The 20,467-nt window shown below is 40.2% G+C and overlaps 2 protein-coding genes across 2 annotated transcripts in view; one reads left to right on the top strand and one right to left on the bottom strand.

Annotated features, from left to right (window-relative positions):
* kcnh1a (potassium voltage-gated channel, subfamily H (eag-related), member 1a) overlaps positions 1-1,429 on the top strand; it is a gene marked incomplete at both ends in the record, with an annotated part of 53,817 nt that extends 52,388 nt beyond the window's left edge. The window contains one exon of the mRNA XM_080449641.1: positions 587-1,429. Within this exon, the coding sequence (XP_080305767.1) occupies positions 587-1,429 (843 nt within the window). The remainder of the gene's footprint in view (positions 1-586) is intronic.
* Positions 1,430-11,039: 9,610 nt separating this feature from the next.
* Positions 11,040-20,467, bottom strand: part of hhat (hedgehog acyltransferase) — a 30,886-nt gene continuing 21,458 nt past the window's right edge. The window contains exon 12 of the mRNA XM_080449132.1: positions 11,040-11,834. Coding sequence (XP_080305258.1) covers positions 11,749-11,834 — 86 coding nt within the window. The 3' untranslated portion in view covers positions 11,040-11,748. The remainder of the gene's footprint in view (positions 11,835-20,467) is intronic.

The following is a 20,467-nucleotide window of genomic DNA, read 5'->3' as shown; positions in this document are numbered from 1 at the left end:
GAATATTTGTATTATACCTCATCTAGACAACATATAATTTGATTGATTGCACCATGACCGAGAAAACTGAGAAAATTATGAAATTCACCACACTGCAAATACAGACATAAACATTTTGTTTATTTTCATGAACATTGAAGTTAATAAAATAGGTCAGCCCTAATTTGAATAAAAATATTTCATAATTTATCAAATATTTGAATTCAATAAAAATTAAAGAAATCACACACAACAAAGACAAAACAGAAATAATTGAAGATATAGTGAACTAGGTCAGTAGATCTCTTCTGACAGTGCTATGGTATATACTGTACAAGTCCTGCAGTTGACTGGTAGGTCATTAGATAATGCCTTTTATTGAGTGCAGCCGTGTTGCTCTTGCTCTTGAATATGTGCATGTCTGCAGATACCAAATTGCAGTATAATCACAACCTCATCACCCCTGCTGTCCTCAGACCCTTGTGCCCTTCCTATGCGGACGTGACAAGTATAATAAGGCCTTTAGCATTGACACTACAACACATTTTTAAATAATTCGAAATAACAGTTTCCTCTTTGCTAATCAAAGCTTTCCCTTTGTTTTCAGATTGTGTTTCGAAAGATCAGTGACGTGAAACGAGAGGAGGAAGAAAGGCTAAGACGAAAAAATGAAGCGCCTCTGAACCTTCCCCCAGATCACCCAGTGCGAAGACTCTTTCAGCGCTTCAGACAGCAGAAGGAGAGTCGCTCGACAGACAAACCTGACTCAGACGAACACGATGTAGAGAAAGGCGCTGTGTACACAGAACCCTCTTCATTGGCACCCATCGCCACCACCAGCATTGTCACGGTGACAGAAAGCCCAGCAACACCCTCATCATCTGTGCCCCACAACTCCACCCCGTCAGATAAGGCGAAGCTCAAGGCACCATCTCCCGTCGGCTTCGCAGGATGTCGGCCAGCCGAACCCACCAAGGTCAAAGGCTGGGGGCGCTTCAAAGAGTCTATGGCCAAAGCTGACAACTTCAGCTTGTCTAAGGCTGAATCCATGGAAACTTTGCCTGATCGGACAAAGACGCTTGAATCACAGATGACTCTTAAGAAGACAGACTCCTGTGACAGTGGCATCACCAAAAGTGACCTGCGCCTGGACAAAGTCGGTGACTTTCGCATGACCCCGCAGGACCGAAGCCCTGTCCAGCCGGAGGCTATGCACACCTTCGACCCAATCCCAGAGCAAACACTTCAGGCCTCACTTCAGGAGCTCAAGCTGGAGTTGAGGGATGACCTCAAGAACCTCGGTGTTCGAATATCTGCCCTGGAAGCACAGCTTACAGAAGCACTTGAGCTCCTCAAAGCGAGGAGCCCTGTCGCTGGCTCCCCGAAAACACTCTTTGAGATCTCTAGACCCACTTCACCAGAGATGGACAAGGAGGATATCTTTACTTAAAGGCTGACGGTGGCAGATGTGCTATCAGAGCAGTGTAATGAGCATTCACTGAGCTCAGCTGGGATCTGGTAATATCCAGATTACTTGGATGGCCGAGGTGGCACTGGGTGCACCAAGTAGACAATGGAACACTGTGGTCTTCGTGATTCACTGGTGCTTGTCCTACAGTAGGTGTGACCGTCCAAGTCATGTTGAAAGGTCAATTTGTTGAAGCCTTTCAGCACTGATCAGTCATAAAATGTTTGTATATAAGCTTGATTTATTTTTCAATAATTTCATAGAGGAAAAATTGCTGGGTCAGAAAAGCATTTTATGTCTAATACAATCACTGGATCATATCAGAGTCCAAACAAAAGCACAAATGTCTTTCATGTCTTACACTTTAAGCATATATTGGAAAGTTCCAGAAAGAGCATGATTCATTGGTTACTGTATGAAAACTCTCACATGGGGTACCTTGCATGTCCCATAAGAAACGTATGCACATTAACCACATTTGATGGATTAGTGTAATAAACAAAGTAATTCGTATTGTTTCACAATGACAATTAAAAGAGATAGGGCACTTTGCAAACACTAAGACTCCCAGGATGGTTATTAGTGCAAATCACTACAATTAGCCATCTGATTGGCCAAACAGGTATCCCAGCCATGTTGATAATTCCTATAAAGCATGTCTACGCTTTATGTAAACATGGAATTAGCTCATTTTCATTTGCATGGTAACAGGGAGCTAGTCCTTATCCTTATGTAAAAATACTACTTACTGGAAACTATTCTGACAGTACTTATCACGTGGTAACCACAAAAGGCATTATATAACGGAGTGCATTTTTTTGCCGCATTTACTGGTATTTAATGTCAGTAATGCTGCTGATGTGCGTGGTTGCGTCTCATATCATACCACATCACTAACCTTCTCATAATCATATCCTTAATGCCATTAAGAGTGCCCTTTCAGATGTTACAGCAATTTTAATATATATGATATCAAAACCCTCAAAAAGATTTTTGGGGGTTTGGAGTCTTTTGCTTCAGCTTCCAATTCGTTGACAATGCCCCAACTGCAGAAACTTGATATCACATTTTATTTTTATTTTATTTTCTTCTAGTTTACAGGTAATAATGACTTTTTACAAATCTAGACTACTCTGTTCAAAATCATATGAAATACACTTGGATTAGGTTTTAGAGGGATTTTGTTTACTATAAAGCTGCATTGCGTGATACTTTTGATAGTCACAAATCCTGAAAGTAATATGCGCTGTGTGTAGGTTTCATTCAGAAAACAAATACTGTATGTGCAGTCGTGCACGCACCTGCCAACTCTAAGCTCCTCCGACTTGGGGCTGCCTTCTCTAAGCTGCTCTCAGATGAAACACCTTGGCAACCTCCCCCGCCAACATATTCTAAAAGCTGTCCCTTTACCCTTTACCCCTACGACTGAGTTATGGTTTACTATTTTCCAGCACAAGATGATCTATCTGCATTTTTGGGGGGAAAAGTAATTAAAAGACAAAATACATTTTTATAGCACCTTTATCCAATTTATACACATATTAACACACCAATGGTGGAAGAAACTGCAAAGCACCAACCGGCTCATCAGGAGCAGTTAGGGGTTCAGAGTCTTGCTCAAGGACACTGAACCAGGAACCAGGAAGAGCCAGGGATCAAACCTGGAACCTTCCGATTCCTAAGCTGCCACAACTCCTGAGCCACTGCCGCCCAAAATGACAAATTTAATCGCTGGATACATTTAAACTACCTACTTCTTCATTTAACCTGATAACAAAAACTTAAACAGCCCGCCCGTAGGAGCTGAGGCTGTCCTGCATTGGCTGTAGTAGTCAGTTGTATGTAATGTTTCATACTTGACAGGATGGATGGGACCCGCGGTGAGGCGCTGCAGGGGATAGCTGGCTTGTTTTGAAACACAACAGCTTGTATTGTATTAGGCTCTATGCACAGTAGCCATATTGGAAAGAAATTAGGCCACGCACTTCTTGCTTCCTTCACAGGTGATGCTGATAATGGTTGTGTTCCATTCTGGTCAAACAGAAAGTCAGGGTGCTGATATTGTGCATGTTGGACACTCTCACTTGAAACACTCTACTACACCAGTGGGTGTAGTAGAGTAAAAGTGTGGTCCAGGCAGGGACCCTCATGGTTCCTTGAGGCGGTTCCAAACGGCTCCCATACGGGTGTGTAACTCTGAGAGTGTACAAATGAACCAATTGGACCCGTATGATACACTCAGAGTTATTCCATTTGTACACTCAAGAGTTATGGGGGTCCTTGAAAATTAAAATGTTTGGGAACCACTGGGCTCCACTAAATGGAACAAAGCCTTCATTAGAATCATTGATAACACCTGTGAAGGAAGTTCACAGGTGTCAAATGGCTGGAGCCAAAATGGCTGTTGTGCATAGAGCCTATTCCCCTTGTTTAATGTTTGAGACTGCATATCGCACAATGGAGCTTTAATGGATGCAAGCGATGTGGGAAAGCATCGTCTGTATTTGCATTCATCATGTCTGTGTGGCATGCATGAGTGTCGTGTCATCCCCTCTGACACCACATGTTTGTGTTCTTGGCTGCTCCCCTGTTCTGTCTATTAAAAGGTATGGTGGAAGTTGGGGATCATCAGTGCTTATGGGATTCACCTGGGCCTGGTGCATCCCGTAGGCCATATAAACTGGTCCAATCAGTCATATCTCTTATTTCCAGCACTGCACGTCTCCTCTTTAGTTTGCTATTTGTTTGTTTCTGCATCCTGCAACACCCCTAAATCATACATGTCATTACACCCAGTCACATACACCCACTGATAAACTGGCTGGCAAACAATATCCACGTTTTGCTATTTCTTGGATTATTCATTAATAAAATTCCTTGAGTTTATTCAGTTACTGTGTCTCCCTTATTGTTACTACCTCTAAGCATGGTTGTAACAAACGGGAGCTGATCTATTATCCCAACTTTCCAAGAGGTATAATTGACAAATGGAAGCATGTCTGTGTATGGCTTGGTAAGGATTTGTCTGATTTCTCTTATTTTTAGGTAGTCCTAATTTTATGTACATTTGAGTTGGTAGCATAATTACATTACTTTACCATATGGCACTGGTTAATCATAATGATTGACTAATGACCTGCTCGTGTATACGAATGGGTTATTTCATTTAGCCAGAGAAGGTTGGAAACATTCATATATTTTTTACTGAGAGGGCCTTAACTTCCTGGGCATTAAAAGGGAGCATTTGAAGAGGTAGTCCATGAGCCAGACAAGATTTCATTATCGAAAGAGTGGGCAAAACCATACCTATATTAAATTGTTTATAGGGTCAATATAAGTAAATAAATATATGATAACCTTTCCACAGGAGCAGCTTTTTAATATTTATCACACATTTTGTTATTTTCCCCATACATACATGACAGGTGAAAAAATGACAAAATAAATAAAATAGTTATCATAATGAAACTTCCCCAGTTGATTACTTACATGAAGACAATGATTTATCGTATTACAAGTTTTCTGAAATTGTATATTTAAATATGCAAATTAGGCATTTAGTCCATGAGCCAGACCCCCAAAATTGAGCCAGATATTGAATATTCCCTCGTTAAAAACCTTTGACTCCAACATCTTAACAAAATGAAACTAGAAAAAGTGCTCCTCGGAGCACAGGTCTCCGCCAGGTCAGGTACGTTATTGTGGCCTCCTGGTGGCGCTATAATAGGCCAATGTGAAAAGGGTGCCATTTATTCTTAGGTCGTTCACGGCAATCGGACACTCCATTCATGATTTGAGGCATTTTGTTCCAAAAATGTGTTCTGCTAAATTAGACCTGCTGGTGGCGCTATAACAGGCCAATGTGAAAAAGGGTGGCATTTCTTCCTCGGCCTAGTGGGAATGTGTTTGTTAAATTTCACGGAAATTGCAAGCTGCGTTCATGATTTGAGGCATTTTGTTCAAAACGGACCAATCCTGCAAACTTTGGAAGCCAACCATAGGCAATGAGGATGGAATATGGGAAATCAGACAGATCCGGGTTGATCACATGACTATAGAGATACTGTGTACCAATTTGCATGACGTTTGGATAAAATCTGTAGGAGTAATGTAAAAAAATGGGTTTTGCAATAGTCGGCCTCATGGTGGCGCTATGACGGGCTGATCTGAAGAATGTGGGGCAGAGGTTCTGCTGTGGTATCCAGGGAGTGTGTGTGTGCAGTTTCATAGCGACAGGGCCAACGGTGGCGGAGATTAGCTGGTCGCAGACAGAAGGACGGACACACACACACACGGACGGACGGACAGGGGGTAAAACATACTCTCTCGCCATGCCTTTCGGCCTGGCGGAGACAATAAGAATGTTGACTCTGGCTTTGTCCAATGTTCTAATGTTGATTCTGGAAAGTTATGCAAATTTGGGCATATTTTCCTAATTTGCATATTTAAATATACAATTTCAGAAAACTTGTAATACGATAAATCATTGTCTTCATGTAAGTAATCAACTGGGGAAGTTTCACTATGATAACTATTTTTTAAATGTAATTTTTTCACCTGTCATGTACGTATGGGGAAAATAACAAAATGTGTGATAAATATGAAAAAGCTGCTCCTGTGGAAAGGTTACCATATATTTATTTACTTATATTGACCCTATAAACAATTTAATATAGGTATGGTTTTGCCCACTCTTTCGATAATCATTGCTCAATTTTGGGGCTCTGGCTCATGGACTAAGGGGGGCATTACAATTTCCCAGCATGAAAATAATGGGCATCATTGCACAGCAATCATCTGCCTCAACATAAGCCCCCCCCCCACACACACACACACACACACACACACACACACACACACACACACACACACACACACACACACACACACACACACACACACACACTCATATTCAGAAAGAATTGCGTCAGTCGGCAGTACATGATGTATGACTGGAAAAAGGTTTAATTCCATTATCTAAATCTGAGGTTTTTATCTTCTATTTTGTTTTTTCTGTGGTTTTATACATGAAGGAAATAATAATAATAATAGACACAAAGCAAGCTCTCAAATGGCAGCAAGGTTATTGTTTTCATTATATCAGGACCCATATGTATAAATATGGTTCCCAGCCTTTTAAAGTTTTATAAAACCCTGCATAAATGTATACCATAATTGTTATCACAAATATCATGCAGTCCCATTCTTTACATCAGAAAATTCTTCTCTGAAATATTTGTGACGATAACATTTATTTGACTTCCTAATGGATAGTCCCAATCCACCAGCAGCCCCAATCCCTTTTCTCTTGTCTTACTGGAACAGGAGACAAGCTGAGTAGGAATATGATGAGGGGGAGAAAGAGGCTGGGGTTGCCAGTGCCACTAATGTTCACATTTCCATCAAAGATTTAGAGGAGTAAAAAGAAATGTCAGTGCGTAAAAGTGAGAACCCTGTCAACTTAAGATACAATGCACATGGAGCCATTTCTAGGTCTATATCTATTCTAGACCTAGACCTAGCATTTTTATCATCTAAAAATAACTATGGAAAAGCACTTGGGTTTTCTGTCAGAAGCTATTCACTAAAATTGCAGAGACCAACTCTTAGTTAGGAATTCATGAATTAATAGTTAAGAGGCAGAGCTGTCAGCATTTCTGAGGTCAATCACTTTAGTGGGTGCAGGATTCTAGCTGAAAAGTCACAACAAATAAATCCTTGGATGTCCGTAACTGACAGATTTTATGCAAACTCAATACATAGTGAAAATCAGTAGATTGGACTCTGATATATATATGGCTCGAATAGCTAGTACAACTCATTCATTCAATCAATCAATCAGATTTGTGAACAGATCATGACAGGCTTTGCACTTTACGTCCTGCTACTGTAGGTTGGAATGTGGTTTTGTAGAATGATTTAATGTGATATGGTACCAATGCAATTTCACAAACCTGCAATTCTGGTTGAAAGTGTCACCATTTATTGTTTGTTTATATCGAAGGAATGAGGTTTGTCAATGCTCCAGATGTTGCTAACTGCGTCACTGAGCAGTAACTAGTAATATTTTTCAAAATCGAACGATATCCCATCCACTAATATTTTCATCTATTTTAACACGCACTATAAATGTGCTTCCTTTCACCGACACAAAGAAGAATGACAGACTCTTGTGTGCTTTGTAAATTGCTATTGTGTGATGGTTTCTAGGTTTATATCTCCTCTTTATTGGGCATGTGCGTGCTGCTGGACAGTATCTGCATCTGAGCCATGTGAACTGCAAGCAGTACCAACATTTGAGTAGTAGATGTGATGTTTGTGTTAATAGTCCATGAGCCAGAGCCCCAAAATTGAGCAATGATTATCGAAAGAGTGGGCAAAACCAAACCTATATTAAATTGTTCATAGGGTCAATACGAGTAAATAAATATATGATAACCTCTCCACAGGAGTAGCTTTTTCATGGTTATCACACATTTTGTTATTTTTCCCATACGTACATGACAGGTGAAAAAATGACAAAATTTAAAAAAGAGTTATCATAATGAAACTTCCTGAGTTGATTACTTACATCAGGGCTACTCAACTTAAGATGGCTTAGGGGCCACTCAGCAAAATACCAAAAGTCCAAGGGGCCGCCAGCTAAAAATGACGGTCCTATTTTGGATTTTGTAACACACACTACACATTGTTATAAGAAAATGTACTTTTTGACATCATATTGAAAGTGTACCTGTTTATTTTGTGTGTATGTCCAGTGGCATCAGTTCAGCAAAAGCTAAGGTATGGCAAGGTTAGGGTTGCCAACTCCCAGAGATTGAATTAACGGACACCTATCCTGGGCGTGCGGCGAAGCCGTGCGGCCGAAAGAAAATGGGGGTCAAACCCCCCCAAAAAAACGAAATGCATAGAAAACTATGCATTATACCTGTAACAATTGACGCACCTGTATGTATGTCTGTCTGTTTGTTTTTGAAAAAAAAATTGCAACACATATATTTGAACGGAAATGTACTTATGTACTTGAAATGTACTTGAACGTGCTTAAAAAATATTATTATTATTTGATTTTTTTTTACCATGAGGGGCCGCCAAGACGCTGCGTTGGGGCCGCATGCGGCCCGCGGGCCGCGGGTTGAGTAGCGCTGACTTACATGAAGACAATGATTTATCGTATTACAAGTTTTCTGAAATTGTATATTTAAATATGCAAATTAGGCATTAGGAAAATATGCCCACATTTGCATAACTTTCCAGAATCAACATTGGAACATTGGACAAAGCCAGAGTCAACATACTTATTTCATTTTGTTAAGATGTTGGGGTCAAAGGTTTTTAACGAGGGAATATTCAATATCTGGCTCAATTTTGGGGCTCTGGCTCATGGACTAAATGCCTAATTTGCATATTTAAATATACAATTTCAGAAAACTTGTAATACGATAAATCATTGTCTTCATGTAAGTAATCAACTCAGGAAGTTTCATTATGATAACTCTTTTTTAAATTTTGTAATTTTTTCACCTGTCATGTACGTATGGGGAAAATAACAAAATGTGTGATAACCATGAAAAAGCTGCTCCTGTGGAGAGGTTATCATATATTTATTTACTCGTATTGACCCTATGAACAATTTAATATAGGTATGGTTTTGCCCACTCTTTCGATAATGAAATCTTGTCTGGCTCATGGACTATAAGCCTAATTTGAACTTGCATCATATTTTCCAGTTGGAAATCCATTATTTTTGGCAAGCGGCTCGGTCGTATGACATAGTATAAATTAGCCATTACACTATGCTAGAGGATTATGATAGAATTTTATGTTTTAAGAGAAATGGAGAAACGGATGTATGTCTGCACTCTTTAAAACCAAGTACATTCCTCTACTATTGTCAGCTAATTGTGCGTACCTTCGAAGAAACGCATAACTGTTATTGTCTGATGAGGCTATACAGCATCTCTTTCTTTTCTGTCCCTGTGTAGATGCATCCAATCAGGAAAAGGCATTCTTTGTAGTGTATGTCTCAAGGGTATAGAACGGAAGATTCAGGGCCCATCCCACCATGCTAAATCTTTAACCAAAGCCACAGCTAGATAGGAGTGGAATGTGGTGTGGGCCTGCTGGGCCCACTGTAAAATTCATAAAAGATCTTTTAAAGCAATATGTAGTGCTGTGCTGTAACATTTATAAAGGTCCAAAATCATGCACGATGTGATGTAAGCTGCAAGTTACGATGGATTTCTACTATTATTACAATTCATATTATTATATTACCGTTTCTATATTACTTCTCATGTAATTACAGTCGGCGGTCCTTACATTTGTATGCCAGCGGGACGCATGCAAGACTGTGCCTTTAGAAGATTGCCCCACTGCCCATGTCTAGTCCCACACTAAGAAAAAGTGGTATAGCGAAGTTATGGTTGCTCCTCTGAAACTAGCATGGAAATGGGAATTTGAACAACTACAACTATTTTTGTGGTCAGCTCTGGGGAGCTGCCTAGTAGCAGTAAAACATGTATGCACAAATTATGTGAGACTGTTTTATTTATGAGGAAAGAGATTAGCTGTTCTATGGTCCTTTATGTAATATGCACATGCATCTATATTAATACATTGTATGTGATAAAAAATGTAACTATTGCAAGCACAATGGGAACTAACTTGTTAAGAACTGTGATAAATTATTCAGAACAATAAATATTTTCTACATACTGCATCATCTTTTGTCAGCTTGAGGGATCATTGTTGCCTCGGAAAAATTCATGGTCATTGCATCCTTATAGCATCTGTGAACCTGCCAGCTCTGATAGAATTGTTTGTTTATCTATTCATCTCTAATAGGGTCATTTGTCTTCTACACTCTCCAAAGTCTAATTCAGCAGGTGCATTATATGGCTGATCTTCTTATGTTAAACACACCTCATAGTTTTGCTCATTTAAGAGGATTCCTCACCGACTCCACACCCTGATCCAACTTAGTGCAACTGGTGTGATAATCCCCAGGACAAGAATAGAAATCAACTAATGCAAACATGGAGGCTCAGTTAAAGAACACACATGCAGGACACAACAAACAATACCTTTGGTACTACTACTACTACTACTACTACTAGAAATAAGGGTGACTAGATGGCCATGTTACCAATTATGCTAGATCAGTAATTGTGTAACACCTGTTACACAACACTGCCACTGGCACCACTTGTCATTCCTGCCACTCTGACTCATATGGTTTCTTTACCAGTTAGCTAATAATTCAGAATTTAAAAGAGCAGGGAATGACTAGACTCTAGCCATTTCCTGCTCAATTAAATTCTAGATTATGCAAGTAATTTAAATAAAGTAAATGTTTTAAGCTGTGTGAAAATATTTGGATATTTGAATCTTCTGTGTTCTTACGAAACTAAGTAATTATGACTTATCTTTTGAAGTTTTCCGGTGTGTGTGTGTGTGTTGGGGGGGGGGGGGGGGCTTACCTGCTATTGCATCACCACTAAACTCCACTCTTGAACATTGGCTTTTCATCTATTATAAATGAAAACAGTCGACAATGAAACAATTTATTTTATTTGATGATCATGTGACAGCACTATAAATGTTAAATTAAATTGACACAATTAGTAGAGGAAAAGCTCAATATAAAGCTTACCATAGTAAAAAAAAAAAGGGGACAATTCCTCAAGTATTCCTACGGAGAAATGGCCATGTTCTCTTGCTGTGTTCAATGTAATACCTGGGGCAGAGAAAGGCCACAACTGTGGATGGACAAGGGCAAATGGAACAGGGGGGTCAGCAGTTCTTCAGCCTACTGCAACACCAGCAATCTATTCAGTCATATAACCAATACTTGTTCAATTGCTATATTTGTTGTTATACTTAGTTGGTATTCCATTAGTTTAGTATAACGTACTGGGTACAAAACAGGTCCTGATTCAGCAACGGTTACCGTTACAACACCTAATGTACTTTATATTACATTCAAATGCACAAAGCATTCCATTTGGAATCAATAACTGTAAATCATTTATGTTGTACTTCGTGGCCAGCTCTGGGCAGATCTAGCCAGGCTGTGAAAAGGTGCTGTCTCAGCTCACGTCCACACAGATTTGGCTGGCTTCTGAAGACAGTGGAGACGCTGGCTGTAAGCCACACTCTCACACTCACTCACACACACACACACACACACACGCAGACATGCACACACAGCAGAGACCCCAGTCAGTGCAGTGGACTCAGCAGGCTGATCTGGTTGCTTGATAGCAGAGATGATCGCTCCAATGCCAGTGCAAGGTGACTCACGCAGGGTCGGGTGTCCACTGAAGACCAACCTGAGCAAAGCAGTACAGGAAAGCCAGCATGGGCGGGGCAATGGTGCACCAGCCTGAAATAAGATGCATATAAAATATTATGGGATACACAGTCTTCTGTTACATCTAGTTCATCAAGACTTAGTTTTCCATGAATGACCATAAATTACACGAAGCTCCAAAATCATTATCTGGTATTTGATTTCTTGTAGGACAAACTCACTCCTTGGACCGTCCTATGTCTAAAAGGTGTTGACTGGTAGACCAGAGATGTGTAGCAGGAATTATTTTTTATTTTATATAGGCCTGACCTCTGGTAGTCGAATAGTCAACTAATTAGTCGAGGGGTGTCTGAGTCGACTGCCAATCTCTTAGTGGAATTATAAAAATAAAAAATAAAAACTTTTTTTTTTTTTACTTTTTGAGAGATTGGCGTAGTTTTTTATATTAATTAACTAATAGTTTGCCAAAAATAGGATATACATCATGATTTATTGGGAGAAACCAATAGTATATGTTAAATCAGACACTAAGCACCCCTACAGCCCAAATGGAATGTTCCTCTATTGCATAACATATTTTTTGCATGATTTGACTGAGAGATTGGCATCGAATCAGACTGATTCCACTGCCAATCTCAGTCGAATCATGATATATATATTGTTTTGTTGGGGGGTGTGTCCTTAGTCGACTGCCAGTAGTCGACTATTGGCAATTAGTCGCCAATCAGATTCGACTATACAAATCCTTAGTCGGGGACAGGCCTAATTTTATATAACTAATATTATTTTCACATTTTGAGAAAGCTTCTAAACCTTCTAAAACTTGCGCTACCTCTAAATGTAGTTTTGACCTTCGGTTTAGAACTAGCGTCACCAATGGGGGGGGGGGGGGGGGACAAAACTGTTAAAGCTGGTAAGTTTAAGGGGAGCAATATGGTCTGTCCGCATGTTGATGCTTAACCACGACATTGCATACATAGTGAGCTCTTTTACCTGGGTGCTTCCATTGAAAATTACCTTCAATCGAGTAAAGGCTCAACGATTTTACAGTTTTTCTACTTGAGTAAAATAATGTAGTTCTCTACCAGTAGGAAGAGAACGCCACCCCCCCCCCCCCTCCCTCCGGCTTTTCTCCAGTAACCTGCACCTGCAATCACAATGAATTTCAATGGTCTATTCTTTTCTATTCTCTCCATCTGAATCTCATTCACACACACACAAGCTGCTTTATGCACAGCTGTAGTGTGAAAACCATTTCCTATCTGCAGTAAGAGCAAGGTTGGGTAGATATAGAGTTCTCGATTTATTAAAATCTAGTATTATTGCGTTAATTACTTTATTTTGATCTTCTTTGCAGGGCTCACTACAAAAAGAGAGCAATTCTCACAGTGGGGTTTCCTTGTCCACATAAAGCCAGATTTATACTTAGTTGCACATGGGTGTAATAGCAGATCTACAAGCTCAAAATGTGTCATGCTCTGAGCATGTAAGCTATTTTCAGTGTGTGACACCCGTGCACAACTAGGTAAGTAGGGCTTAACAGTTACCTACTACAGCTGCCAAGCACTCACACGAGTATATTTGTGGTATCTCAGTGAAATGAAAAATAAATCAAATGAAAAATGAATGAAAAAAAAATGACTGAGGTATGAATTGGATCATGTAAACCCATTAAAACCGTGAAAGCATACATGTATGTGTCATTTTAGGTTTTATACGTTGGCTATTCAAAAATAGCAGATCTACAAACTCACAGCGTGTCAGCTATTTATTATTATAATTTTTTTAATCTTGAAAGTGTTTAAAAAAAAAATATATATATATCTTTTCTTCTGGGGGTCCCTGGCACAAATCATTTTCAGATGGGGGTCCGCAGCCAAATATATATATCATTTTGGGGGTCCTTCACATACAAAAGTTTGAGAACTACTGATTTAGCAGACGATTTTGTAGAATCTGCCTCAGGTCTTAATGGGTTAACCTTCAAGGTCCAGTGCTCTACATGAACAATGTGTAATCCATTCCAAGCTGGGGCATTATGCCAAGACATCCCTGGGTTCTGTCTTTGGCAAGAGTCTACTCTACTAGTTCAGCAGAGAATATTAGAAATGTTTCACACTCACAGCACTATGTTGACTTGTGTTACTTCGACAAAATAAGTTTGTTCCGTGCCTTACAGTAATGATGTACTGTACTAGGCATTAATCTCCATTAATTAATTATCAAGACTGCGCTACTGAGTGGAAACATGTAGATTAAGTAGGGGAACAAACTGTGTTGAACACCATAATTTACCCAAAATTAATTGATTCATTAATTTACAACAGTGATATCTGACAGTAAGAGAATAATAATAAAAGTCAGTTCAAATTAGGATTTCTACTTAAAATCAAATATAGAGGATAATTGGTGTGCTTATCTGGGTGCTCGCTCTTTTCAGTTCTTTTTTTTTTTTTTGGACAACAAAATACATGTCTGTGTTATGTACATCAGTGCATTTCGAACAAGGCATAATCTCAAAAAGTCCAAGGCACAGGTTGTGAAGTCCATTTGACATAGTGAGGTGTCCAAGATCGAAAAAAGGGGACAGGGAGAAGCATAATGCTTATCGAGCCCTAGCCCTGGCTCAGTTTGCATGAATACATTTAATTGTCACAGTGTTTACAGCACACTTCAAGAATACATAATTAACATGGTGTTTCTGCACACGTACATACAGCATACCCTCCCAAACATGTGACCCTTGCTCTCTCTCACGCACACTCACTTCTCTTTCTCTCTCATGTGAGAGTCAATATAGCAAAGAGCTATACGGGGTACAAGTGTCACTGTGGAATGGGCGGTGCAGGTCTAGCTGAAAGCGTGACAACAATTACAATAGAAAATATTAATAAATGAAGTAACTATATATTAATGGGTTTAATTTAAAGTATGTCACAAGGTGCTATCAATACTTTTGTTATGTATTATTATCAGGTTAATATAATACAGTATAAATAAATGAATGAATGTATTATTATCAGGTTAATATAATAATACATACTGAGGTTTACTGTGCCTATTAAAGGTACTCACAAGTTCACACCTAACTGCATGCATTTAACCACATTAACTCTGGCGTACCTATTTTGGGCAATTTTTCACAACATTTTAACAGCTTTCGAATACAGCGAAAACAGCCAAAATCTACAAACTCACAACACATCACGTTGTAAGTATATATTGTAGATGGTGATATCACTCGCAATTTCTCGTACGATGAAGCATATCGGGGCATAAGTGGTTAAAGCATTCTCATTTGTAACAAGTGAAATAAAAAACAGGTGAGCAAAACGCTCCATAATGCCAGCATTTCCTCTCAACTGCCCAATCAGCCAGTGCTGTAATTACTCAACACAACTGGCTTGTCTCCTGATTAATACAGCATACTTCAAGTGCAAAATGATGTGAAAAGGCCACTTGCAGGGAGGTTACCTGACATTTGGACTTTGTCTCTCTTGTCCAGATTGGCTAATCATGAAAAACTGAAAAAGACTACTTAACGCTCAATGCAAAGTTGCTTAACCCATTAAGACCTGAGGCCGATTCTACAAACAGTTTTCTGAAAAGCGTATGTTATCAGTGGTGCTCAAACTTTTTCATGTCAAGGATCCCCAAAATGATACGTATTTGGCTGCGGACCCCCATCTGAAAATATTTTGTTCCACGGACCCCCAGAAGCAAAGATTTGACTTAAGATTTGAGAAAAAAAAAAAGATATATTCAAAGATGTGCACACATTTTCACGATTTTTCTAAAATAGCAGATCTACACGCTCATAGCGCAGCATGAAGTGACGCACTATGAGCTTGTATATGTGCTATTTTTGAAAAGCCAAAGTTTAAAACCCCACTTTGAGAACCAATGAGCTATATAGCTTAAAAAAAATAAAAATGACAGATGCTTTCCTAGTTTTAATGGGTTAATGATCAGAATGCTGTGCTTTTTATAGAAAGAAAAGAGCTGAAAATGTGTAGGGTGAGACTAGCATAGTCCATCTAACAGAATATTACAGAGATTATAATGCAAAAAAATATTTCTTTTTACATTTGGTTCCATCAAGGTAATCCATCATTGTCAAAATGTAAGGAAAGAATATGAAACAATATCACAATGTAGCATAATACTTCCTAATACATCTTGTGTCCCAATGGCTCAATCTCGGAAATTTCTGTCAAATTATTCTACAATAAATATTCAATTTTCCATAATTTTTCCATTTGTAGCTCTTTGAATATTTCAAGATAGAATGTTTAGTGAAAATGTCCTTCTGCACAACTCCTTCAATGGACAGTTGCATAGGAGTAGGCAGTCAACAAAAGAAGAGCAAAAAAAGAATCCTGCTCACTGTCTTCACTTACAGCCCAAAAGGTTTAAAAAAGATACGTTTTGGAACTTCATCAAGTGATGAAGGTCAGTTTATAGAAATTTTACTTTTTAATTTTAACTTAATTCATTCCCTGCCTAGGACGCAAAGACCACGGAGATATGATTTTTCGAAGATCTAGACTCCCATCCACTTCTTTGTTAACTTAAAACTTAAACATTCTGTACTTCAAACTCCATTTTTAACATGTTAGATTCGTCAAAAACATCCGTTCTGGTGACTCACCCTGCCCTCCTAATACGCGAGGGGGCCGTGTTTTTTCGATAACTTTTTTCATTTATTTTTAATATTCTTTTTGGAAAATGAAAAGAAATTAAATACATTAAAAAAATTAAATAAAATAAATGAAAAAAGTAATCCAAAAAACACGGCCCCCTCACGTATCAGGAGGGCAGGGTGAGTCAGCAGAACCAAGGACGGGTGTTTTTGATGAATCTAACAGGTTAAAAATGGAGTTTGAAGTTATAATGGGTTTGTATAGGAAGGGGGCGTGTCTGATAAAATGATTATCAAATATCTAAATACTAAATCAAGCAACTTAAAAACGGTCTGGGGGGCTCACAAAAGCCTGAGTAGACGATAAAATTACCAAAAGTTTTTTTGAAAGTGAAATATCCCTTTAAGGGCTTGAAAAGTAACAGTGTCATGCACAGCCAACAGTGTCATTCATGGCTGGGATATACCACAACTTCTACTCCAATAATAAAGCTCAAGTGGTGATACAGAGTGGATCAGTTGTACAGAAACCATAACTATCAATTCTGCTAACAGTTTGGCTGAATAAACCATCGTGTCCCTTTTTTTTTTTTTTACTTTCTTTTCATCTCATGACGGATTAACCTTCAAGTCATTATAAATCTCTAGCCACTGACTAGAATATACATGCTCAAGGCACTCGGGTGGCGCCCAAGTGCCTGCCCACCACCACAGAGGTTGTGGGTTCGAATCAACCATGGTGCATCTGGGGCGGGTGGAGTAAAACGAAGGCTCTACGTTCTCCTGGTGGAGGCTCCTCACTGGCAGGGGAGTCAGTAGGATACAACAGCAGTGACAACACACAAATGTATGTGGGGAGGAATCAATTGGCATAACAACTAAATTGTGGAGAAAAGGGGTGAAAAAAAGAATATACATTCTCTTAAGAAACTATGTATTAACATAATTTACACCAAGCATCAACTGGTGAGCATTTTAAAGGTTTCATGACGTTCAGTTTTACCACACATTAAAAGTCTTTGTCATGGTCCTTCAAACGTGTATAAAAAGTTTTAACAAAAAATTCCACTCCATTGATCCATGGCAGGTGTTTTTCTCTCACATTTCTAAAGCCTTTTCAACTGCAATGAAAAAATAAATCTTTGCCTGCGGGTGTCGCTGTTGAGGGATTTTGCCTGTCAATCATCGCCTCTGCTCCCCCCCCCCCCAAAGGAAAGGATAGGGGAGGGGAGGGGCTAGGAGGAGAGTGGGCGGGATTAATCGGCTGTGACTTCACTGCCCAAGGGCCAAGCTCAGATTACTTTTCAGCCTAATTATTCAGAAAACCCCAGACCACAGAAAATCCACTGAATGTTCAAAGCTCAGATTTTTTTGTGTAATTGAGGTCATAAAACCCCACAAAAAACATTAAAAAAAAGTGAAAATTAATGTCATAGAACCTTTAACAAAAACGAATGAGTTTCTGTAATGGTGAAGAAAATGAGGGTGCAGTTCCAACACTTGCTCATTAATCAGGTGCCAAGTATTGCAACAGCTACAATGCAAGCAAAATTATCTCAGGTGGTGAATAAGGACAGTAGCTGGCTTGGACTGGGGGTTGAGATTACAGGGACAGAAATGCTACGATGCTGGGGAGGGACTGACGTTTTACTTTCGCTACCAAATGAGACAAATAAAAGATGCGGGAAGCAGGACAAGGACTGGCAAGGCTATCAAGCAGATGGCTCTCTGTGAGGATTTCCCCTATTTGTTCAACTCCAGCCCTGCCACCCACGTGCCACAGGCAGACACAAAGCTCCTAAATGCACAGGCCTACTAACCAATGAAGTCAGTATACTTTGCTAACGCCTCATACATCATTTTATAGTTGTAAAGTATCGTATTCATAAAATACATATCGTCATTGTCGGGTGGAAACATTTTATTGGTTAAAAATGTATAAAACCCACAGATGGGCACAACCACTTTCACATTAACTTTCACAAATTGTCGAAAACAGTGAGAATACCAGGTCTACAAGCACACAATATGTTGCATCGCAATGCGTTGTGAGCTTGTATATAGTCTATTTTCACTTCTGTACAACGAAATAGGGGATTGACTTACGGGGGGAAAAACCTTAATAGTTGAAATATGGAGATACAACGTTTCTGCCCGACAGCAACGATACTGTAAAATCTAAAGTTTAAAAAAAACTAGTTTTTTTAAATCAGAATCAGAATCAGTTTTATTGTCACATCACAGGTTTACAAGGTAAAAAAGTGGGTGAAATTCTTTTTTGTACATCGTTCCCATCGCAACGTTAGTTTCCATAGAAAGAAGAGGGGGGGGGGAGAAGAAGAGGGTGGGGGGCAGGTGGGAAGGAGATCAAAAACAAGAGAGCAACAGAAGGCCAGACAAGTTATCTACATATTTACAAATTACCTGAGATAATAAATAAAAACTAAAAAAACTAAACTAAGGTGCCTGAGCATAGCAGCAATGTATTGTACTGTGCATGTTATACTTATACTGTGCATGATAGACAAAGGACGTTAAGGTGCTTAAGGAGCACAATAAAAAGACCCAAAAAAAGTCAGTGCGTTATACAAGGGATTAAGGTGCAAAAGGTCAGTGCGTGTCCACCTAGAGTGGACTGACCCTAGTATAATCCGCATGTAGCTCCATGAGGGAGTGCAACAAAAAGTCATTTGTACCTGGTGTAGTCCACAGGTGTGTCCGAGGGGGGGGCTAAAGTCCAAGTCATTGTCCCTGGTATAATCCACAGGTGTGTTCAGGAAGAGCCAGAAAAGTCTGCGCCGCCTGCTGTCAGGCTGCTGAACTCATCCAGGCTTATGCCCCATTCAGCATTCTGACAGCGGCTGGATTGAAACTACACCAAAATCTGGTGGTGGAACTCTTGATACTGCGGTAGAGCCCCTTGCCCGGTCGCGGTCGTTGTAGGGGGTTGAACAGTCTATGACTTGGGTGGTGCTTGTCCTTGATGATGCGCTTGGCTTTGACCACGCACCGCTTTTTGTACAGTTCCTGGAGCGCTGGGAGCTCGATTCCCATTATCCGCTCTGCCGATCGCACTACTCGTTGTAGGCTGACCTTTTCTCGGGCAGTGCAGTTCCCGTACCAGGCCGTGACACAGCCTGTTAGGATGCCTTCGACAGAACTGTTGTAGTACAGCCTGAGGATGCGACGTCCTACTCCGAGCTTCTTCAGGCGGCGGAGCCAGTACAGTCGCTGCTGAGCCTTTTTCCTCACGTGTGTGGAGTGCGTCTCCCATTTGAGGTCCTCCTCGATGTGTACTCCGAGGAACTTGAACTCGCTGACCCTTTCCACTGCAGCACCGTCGATGAGGATGGGCGCATGGTCTCTCCGCGGCCTCCTGAAGTCCACGATCAGTTCTTTGGTCTTGTCGACGTTAAGAGAGAGGTTGTTCTCACGGCACCAGTGTGCCAGTGATTTGATCTCCTCTCTGTAGTCAGACTCGTCGTTGTTGACGATTCGGCCTATCACTGTCGTGTCGTCCGCGTACTTTATGATGGTGTTGGAGACATGTGTGGCTATGCAGTCATACGTGTACAGGGAGTAGAGGAGAGGGCTCAGCACGCATCCCTGGGGTGCTCCGGTGTTGAGGGTCAGGGGGTCGGATGTGATGCTGCCCATTCTCACCACCTGATGTCGGTTGGACAAGAAGTCCTGTATCCAGTCGCACATGCTTGGGTGTAGCCCTAGGTGTCTGAGCTTTTTGTCAAGTATTGCTGGGACAATGGTGTTGAATGCTGAGCTGTAGTCCACGAACAGCATACGTACATATTTGTCCTTCAGCAGCTTGTTGTCCATGTGCGAGAGGACGGTGTGGAGAGCCATGGCAATAGCGTCGTCGGTGGATCTGTTTTTGCGGTATGCATACTGCCACGGATCCAGCGAGGCAGGTAGCGTGGAGCTGATGTATTCCCTCACCAGTTTCTCGAAACACTTGCTGACGATCGGGGTGAGAGCAACAGGTCTCCAGTCGTTCAGGCATGTCACTTTGGCCTTTTTGGGAATGGGCACAATGGTTGACATTTTG

This window comes from Gymnoscopelus braueri (assembly GCF_963280865.1).
Source record: "Gymnoscopelus braueri genome assembly, chromosome: 14".
Lineage (NCBI taxonomy): Eukaryota > Metazoa > Chordata > Actinopteri > Myctophiformes > Myctophidae > Gymnoscopelus > Gymnoscopelus braueri.
This window is presented reverse-complemented; position numbering and strand designations above follow the sequence as displayed.